This window comes from Nicotiana sylvestris, chromosome 7, assembly GCF_000393655.2.
Source record: "Nicotiana sylvestris chromosome 7, ASM39365v2, whole genome shotgun sequence".
NCBI classification, from domain to species: Eukaryota; Viridiplantae; Streptophyta; class Magnoliopsida; order Solanales; family Solanaceae; genus Nicotiana; species Nicotiana sylvestris.
Window position 1 is genome coordinate 64,395,447 of NC_091063.1, and position 8,529 is coordinate 64,403,975.

The window sequence follows — 8,529 nt, forward strand, 5'->3', positions numbered from 1 at the left end:
CTTAGAAAAAGGACATATATGCAGTAAAATTCGCATCCTTCCATTAAAATGATACCTAATAAACATGCCAATGCAGAAACAGCACTGTTCACATGAGTGTTGGGTTACGGAATAGTGGCAATAATTAGTGCTATTTAAAACTGTAGCAAATCTGCACATTTGAAAAATTGAAGTTGAATATGCAAGATCGGACAATTAAGAGACAGGAGTACAAATAGGGTATAAAAGAGGGAGTAAAGCTCAAATTTTCTTTAAACATTTTATCATCACCATCATTTTCAAGGAAGTAGTACAGTGTTGAAAAGTTTCCAATACATTCGCAGTTTACTTCAATCATCAAAGGACCTAATACATGAGCTTAACAGAACTTTAGAGCAAGATAATCAGAAAGAATCTGGAAATAAAAAGAGAATAAAATGCTGACAAGTTATCTTGATGAAAATGTTGCTGAGCCGCTGCCGCGCATGAGTTGGATTCACCAGATGTGAAGCCAAATAAGCTGTCAGCCAACCATGACAAACAGGTGAAAATTGTGTCTGTCAAAGTGCTCTAGCCACGCTTTTGAACTCGTTCAAGCAAGAATGCAGGATTTTCTGTCGCTTCTGAAGTGATTGTCGTTCGTTTTCTAGAGTGTCTATAGCTCCAGGTGCAACAAACATGTCCATGAATTTTTCATCATTTACAGCAAACAAATCCAGCCCAAGTGCTACAGGAAGCCTTTCTCGACTGTCCACATACAGGAAATAATATTACTGGACTAAAAAATATACTAACTAAAAAAATGTTCTACAAAAATGTGTATGAAGACAGTGGTGTCATAAACCAATAGTAAGATGTATACTAATCACTAGAAGTGACGCTGAAGATGTTCATGACCACACGGACACATACATATAAAAGTTAACACTCTTGTGTTTTGCATTTTGGACCTATGTATTATCTTCTTTATGGAAGACTTCTCTAGGATCCCCTCCTAATTTTTATCTGAAATATGACCATCTTGATCAAGACACATCAGCTTGAGGTTGAGCAATTATCTAGTGAACTATATGCTAATTCACAGTTGATACGTATACAAATAATATAGGAATTCATTATAATAAATTAATAGAGGCCAGAGAAACGTAGCAGCGTACCATGGAGTTAAAAATCCAGAATTCAATGTTGATGCCACGCTGCGCTCTACCAGAACTTCACGTATTCGAGCAAAATGCTGTGCAGCTGAGGAGCATATCTCTGCATAAGTAGAGCTTGGTCTTGATATGTTGTCCCCATTTCCAAACAAAAGGCCCTCACCATTTTGGCCACAATTTCTAGCATTGCCTGCAATTCTCGGGTGGCGTTTTCTTGCTCCAACCTCGACACAGTTTACAAGTTCTCTTTTGATACCATAATTTCCATCAGAAGGTTGGTCTGGAGATGGGGTCTCGGGCACAGTCATTTGGCATTCTCGTAGGGCTTCTCTATTTTCTGTAACTTTTCCAGGTGTTGTTTCCTGAGCATTTTTTTCAGGGGGTATGTTTTCTTGGTCTTTCATAACTTCTTTGCACAATGCAGGCCCCCCATCAGATAGCTCGAGACATAATGGACCAGTTGAGGCTTGATTGAATTGGTACATTGAGCTTGCACCAGAGCTAAAACTCCCAATGAAGTTGTTCTCGTAGCAGACATGAGAATATGGGCTTGTAACTGAATCAAGATGATGGCATAGTAGTTGCTTGCACTCTTTGGATAGATCTTTTATGAAATGGTTGTACGATTGCCTTAGAGCTGCATGAAAACCGACATATCCTTCTATATCAACTGATCTATGTCTGTCTGCATTATAAAATGACATTCAAATAATCAACCACTATGTAATGTAGAATTGAATTGCATGTCCTATTCCAACATTAGAATGCTATTATACCGAACTCCATAAGCTGTTTCTGCTTCAATAAACTGCTAAACTTTCTTTTCAAAACTATATTTTAGATTGATTACTGTTTCATGCAATCTAAAGCAACGGACGACGGAAACAAGAAAAAAAAAGTTGATTGATTTTGCTATAATACTAAATACAGGGGGCCTAAATTCTCCTGAAGGTCAGCTTATCCATTTCGTTAAAGAGAATATCAGCTAAAATAGTAAATAGTCTAATGAAGCAGGAAGTTGCTCAGACTTGGAACAGAAATAAGACTTAAGTTCTTACGGTTGGAGTCATGTCCATGATTTTTCTCAATAGAAATCTCGAAGAGATTGCCCAAAACATAAGCCAAACGATCACAAGCTGTGTCAAGAAGAGGAGCAAGCCAAGATCGGGCTGCAGCTCGTGCAATCTCTGCAGCTGCCTCAGTAATTCCTCTACCCCCGCCACGGCCAGTATGAGCAAGCAAAATGTTAGCCACCTGTCACTGACTCTGTTAAATTAAATTCCCCATTTCTAATAAGAAAGTGTTTTTATTTTAAGGAAAATACCTTCTCCCTTGACACAGGGGGGCATTTAATTGAATATGTTGCACATCGAAATTCATGCAGCACCCTCTCAAAGGCAGCACCACCATAAAGGCGAAGGGTCGCATTTGGAGGTTTAATATCAACTGTAACACTAGGCCAGCCCCCAATACCACTCTCTGACCGTTCTTCCTCTGTTGTTTTCCCCCATTGCTCGGGTGCTGGATCTGCTGCACCATCAATAAGTGCCTCCTTTATCAAACAACAAGAAACACCAAATCAGAAATATTTTCGTCCCTCAAGGATACATTATACTTAGTACTGCAAAAAGATAGTGCCAAGTTCTTGTCCACTGCAGATACTCTGAAAGTAACACCTTAAACAGATAACACATAAAGCTAATGAGGACTGCAGATATTACGTAGATTTTAGAAACAATACTGACCACATGATTGCATAAAGCAGCAGTGTGCAACATGGCAGATTTCCGAAGATGTGCAACATCAGATGTTGCCTTTATCTTGCACTCCGTTCTAGCTATTTCAGCAGTGACTTCGCCACATCGCTGTTCAAGCAGAGCAAGTGTTGCCGGTGCAGCTTCTTTGTATCTTCTCTGGAGCTCCGCCTCCAAATAATCTCTGAGACAACCAAACCCAATATAGGACCTGTATTTGTCTTCGTCAAACCCACCTTTAACACTATCACGCAAATAGCGTAACATCTCTGCATCCACTTGAGATATTTGACGGCGAAACTCATCATTGGAAATTGTGCCTCGATCCTTAGGCAGTGCCACAAAAAAGGGATGAGTATTCTCCCCTAGATAACCACTTGCACTTAAATACCGATCTACTTCCCAGCGGTCAGTGAACTCCTGAACATGGATTATGTCACAATTATAGACAGTACACGAGAGGAAAAGCAATCCCAAACAACTCACTGAAGAGGAAAAAGAAGGCAAATATGTATCAGGTATGATTTATTATCAAAGGAATATCATGGATGATTAGTCACTATACAGGCATACTTCTCCAATAATCTAAGAGATAACTAACCCCAGCTTCATTTTTTTAACCAAAAAAAACAATGATTTTGAACTTGCATTTTAGAAATCCCAGCACTCATCACATAATTTAGTTATTTATCTATTAAAGTTAACACCTACTAATACACTAGAGCATATGCAAAAACTTCTTATCATCAATATTAGAAACAACATTTGACGTGTTCAAGCGCAAGCCAGAAAAACTTGGTGTTGATACCTTGAGCCGGTTATCAAATTTGGAGACAACAATCACTGTCCTCCTAAAGGTTGGATCAATCTCTCGAATAGTGTCCAGCCATAAAGACGAGCACCATTCCACACTGCTCTGCTGAAGGAACAAAATAATTCGATGGGGTGGACTGGCTAGTGACTTCACCATGGATAGAATCTCATCTGGCGTTCTCTCCGGTTCGCCCTTCTTCGCCTGCCAGAAGAATATGATGATTCACTTCAACATGTGTTCTACTATTTGATTAGTTGTATATTCAATGACACATAACTTACTTTTAGAACAAAGCCAGGTGTATCGATGATGGTAAGATTAGGACAATGGGCATATTCTGCTCTCATGACAATGGGCTTTGAAGAGACTGCAGCTCTAGTCCTTTTCAAAAGTGATTCAGTCCGAAACTTTATGGTATCTGCAATTGCAGAGGCCAGCACAATAGGGCTTCCATATTCTTCTGAATCCTCCTCCTGCATCAAAATTTAAAAGGCATGTTCCAAATATCAGAATTTCCTCCATTTTTAAAGTCAGCACACAACAATTAACTCATTCTGAACAGATACAGAATTCGTAAAGCCAATCTAGATTAGTTTGGAATTGAGGCGTAGTGGATTGAGGTCGGCCATATGAATTCTCTATACTCATTTCACACTTGATAATTCATGGAAGTTTGTTAACTTACTGCACCCCCCCCCCCTTCTCATTACGTATTTGAGATTGGCAATTTGCTAACAGTTTAAGTTTTATGTACGGACAGTGTAAAAAATATTTACAGAACCAGGTCACTTATTAGGTAATTACAAAGTAAATCTCTTGATAAGCATTAACTGGAATCTAGTAAAATTGGTAATAGACCTGCTATCACAAGTTTAAATTCACCGATTGCATAAAAATAGTATACCGTGTCATTATATCTAACTTAAATCCATTTGCAAAACTCCCGCAGGGCGGAGTTCAAGAGTGCACATAGATTGAAAAGAAAAAGAAATTGTGCAGACCTGAAAGCGGCAACGGGGCTCTAAAGCGGTGGGGTCGTGGACCATTTGCAAGATGAGAGGGCGACGGGTACCCATCTCAACTTCTCGGACATTGAACCGGAATCCCAATAGGGCTTCGAGGAGGGAGCTCTTGCCATCGGACTGTCCACCAATGGCTACTATTTCAGGAATCGGAAGTTTCTCACCGAAGGCCACGGCCGCTGCTTGAAGCCGGTTGTAAGCCTCAAATCGGTCCTTGAATTCAGAACCCGAATCCGACGCATGCTGCTTGTGGTGTTTCTTGGAAATGGAAGTACTGTTTGGGGTTTTGGTTGGTGTGTTGAGGAAGGTATTGGTCGTAGACATTGTTAATGGAACGGAACAATGGAGGAGTTAGGAGCCTATGAGCCAAATAGGGGATTCAATTTCATCAATTTTGAATTTGAATTGACGAGGGGTCGAGGGGGGTAGACGTTGAGATTCTTGGGCTTAACCGTTGCTTTTGGACCAAAATGAGGGCTCAGTGAAAACATCGGCGGCCTGATTTTGAGGCCCATTTGTTGCTTGTGTGTGCGCGCGCGCGAGCAGAGGAAGCCCAACTACATATTGTGCGTCTTTGTTATTGTTGGATTACACATTAATTTTGAAGCCCTATCGTTTCCTTTACAGAAAAATTGGAAATTTTACCTCATATAGCAAAAGTATACACCCTATTTATTATAAATCAAAATTATTTTAAAATATTATTTTCTATAGCTATCTTTTATATTTTATAGCAAAATAAGTATTTGTGGTATATACTACCATTGAGGCATGAATACGGCATGAAATACGTATTTTCCTCTCGCTTAGACAGCTGGACATATCTATTTTTAAGGTGATTGCCGTAACTGTATTCTTGAATACATGGCGCGAATACATGTGAATACATGCGTGTACAGCTGTATTCATGAATACAGCAGCGCGAATACATGCGCGTACAGATGGACTGACCTGATTTTAGGCGTTTTTTACTGCTGTATTCATGAATACATGGCACGAATACATGTGAATATATGCGTGTACAGTTGGACTACCCTGATTTTAGGCATTTTTTGATGTTGTATTCATAAATACATGTGAATACATGCGCGTACAACTAGACTGCCCTGATTTTAGGCGCTTTTTGCTGTTGTATTCATGAATACATGGCGTGAATACATGAGAATACATGCGCGTACAACTGGATTGCCCTGATTTTTAGGCGCTTTTTATTGTAGTATTCATGAATACAGCAACGCGAATACAACGAATACATCTATCGTAACAACTGAATAGAAGCAATAGGAAGTAATTATGTATATGGTAGCTATAGAAAATTAATGGCCACTAAACAATAGTTGTTTCTGAAAGTTCCTCAAAAATGTATTAGAAGCAAACAAACTAAAAAGAAGAAATTTAAAGTCAAAATTTTGTTTTCATAAAATAAAGGATTATAGGCATGCAAAATGATTATACTAGTTAGGGATGTATATGGCCTGGTTGATTCAGATTTTTCAATTACCAAACTAAATCAATTGTATCAAATTATTAAATCTATAAACTAAACCAAGCCAACAAAAGTCGAATTTTTCAATCTAGGTTTTCTCGGGTTTTTCGGCTTTCTCGAATTTTTCGAGTTTTTTCCGACAAAATTCTCATAGCATAAAATATATGATTTCTGCTCTAATATTTCTTAGGTTCTAGTATAATCTGAAAGTACTAAGTCATGCTAAAATAAGTACGACTAATAGGTACTGAGTATTAATTAAATGACTAAATAATATTAAAAGTAAGTTATGCATTTTCACTATCTAAACCAATGCAAAACAAAAAAAATATTCAATACTATTGTCATTCCGAATATTGAATTAATTGTTTTAGCATTAATATTAATTTAATTTCGCTTTGGGCTTTATTTGAGTTACTAACTTTTATAGGCTATAAAATATATTCGATCATTCAAAAGTTCTAATTCCAAGCTTGAAATAATACATTAAAAGAGAGAACTATGAAAAAATTTAAAAAATATTTATAAATTACATTAAAATAATTATTTTATGTAAAAAAAATATTTTTAAAATTTGTATACATGTAATATCAATTTGGTTTCGGTTTGACTTTTTTTAGTTAAAACCAAACCAAACCAATTTTGGTCGGATTTATTTTTCTTACATCAAACCAAACCATATTTGGATTTTTTTTCTCGATTTGATTCGGATTATCGGTTTGATGCAGTTTGTCGGTTTTCTTTGTACACCCCTACTACTAGTGCACTCTAATAGTGTGGTTCATGAGAAACACTTAACTGAATAAATAGCTTGAAGTAAGGATGTGCATGGATCGGATTTAGCACATTTCGGATCGGATTTAGCACATTTCGGATCTGATTTCGGATTTCAGATTCTAGAAAATACAATCCGAATTCGATCCGAATTAATATCGGATCAGATTGGATTTTAAAGTTTGAATCGGATCGAATTTCGGATCAGATTGTTATGCCTCAAAGTTGCAAACTCATATGTATATTTTCTTTATAAAAGAGGCAATACAGTAAGAAAATTCATGTTTCTGCAATTATGAGAGTACTATGGTGCCAATATAGCTAAATCCATCAATTGTAAAGGTAATAACTTGGAGAAAAATGTAAAGGAAGTACTAATTATCCAAAATTAAATTTTAGTATTTGTACATGCCCTAATAATTTCGGATTTTAGATCGGATCGTATTAAAATTATACCGATCCGAATCCGATCTGAAATCAGAAATTTTAATAAACACAATCCAAAATTCGATCCAATCCAGAATCCGAAATTGAACGGATCAGTTCGAATTTCGGATATCCGATCCAAATGAACCATCCTAGCTTGAAGAAGGAAGGATATAGAAGAAGAATAATCCTGAGACGGTATTAAAATTGAGGGAAGTTCAAGATCGAAAGAAATGTGTGATTACATATAGCGAAATTAAAGGCTGACTTCACCATTTAGTTGTCCACGACCGCAAGATGGCCAATTAAAATAATTTTTAAGAAAAATAACTCAAAGTAATAATATAAAACACGAAGATAAGTAGAATAAGAGAAGACGAGATAACTTTCTTATTTTATCAAGTGTTCAAGTGTGTTCCATCTCACATTTTATGTCTCTATTTATACTATTACATATGAAGGTTACAGAATTATTGTCTTAAACATGACATTAACAATTGAGATTATGGAGAAAGATCATGGAGAGGGGTTATGGAGGTGTGAGAGTTACAATCATAATGATGATGAGTAGTGGGAGGTTATTTACATCATACATGAAAGTAGTGGGAGTAGTGGACATCCACATTTACTAAAGATTTTATACTCTCCCTTGGATGTTCAAAAATAGATAATACGCCTCGTTAAAACCTTACTAAGAAAAAACCCTATGAGAAAAAATCTTAGTGAAAGAGAAAGAGTACACATATCTGTAATACGCTTTATTTGCTGCCTTGTTAAAAACCTTACCAGGAAAACCGAGTGGGACAAAACCTAGTAAGGGAAAAAGAGTACAACGCGTATCTTACTCCCCCTCATGAAAATATCACTTTATTTCTCGAAGACGCTGCATTTCAATCTTCTGTCTCAACTTCTCAAATGTTGAGATTGGTAAAGCCTTAGTGAACAGATCAGCCAAATTTTCACATGAACGAATCTGTTGAACATTAATTTCACCATTTTGTTGAAGATCATGCGTAAAAAAAGAACTTTGGTGAAATATGCTTTGTTCTGTCTCCTTTGATATATTTTCCTTTCATTGAGCAATGCAAGCAGCATTGTCTTCATATAGTGTAGTTGGTTA

At 36.9% G+C, this 8,529-nt stretch overlaps 1 protein-coding gene across 1 annotated transcript; it reads right to left on the reverse strand.

Moving 5' to 3' along the window:
* Positions 1 to 245: 245 nt before the first annotated feature.
* LOC104233696 (dynamin-related protein 5A) lies at positions 246 to 5,106 on the reverse strand. The gene is made up of 8 exons (XM_009787130.2): positions 4,703 to 5,106; positions 3,983 to 4,174; positions 3,696 to 3,902; positions 2,879 to 3,307; positions 2,458 to 2,685; positions 2,192 to 2,387; positions 1,137 to 1,818; positions 246 to 726 (listed from the first exon to the last, which is right to left on the reverse strand). Exons 1-8 carry the CDS (start codon positions 5,045 to 5,047, stop codon positions 540 to 542), a joined length of 2,466 nt encoding a protein of 821 aa, XP_009785432.1. The 5' UTR covers positions 5,048 to 5,106; the 3' UTR covers positions 246 to 539.
* Positions 5,107 to 8,529: the final 3,423 nt, after the last annotated feature.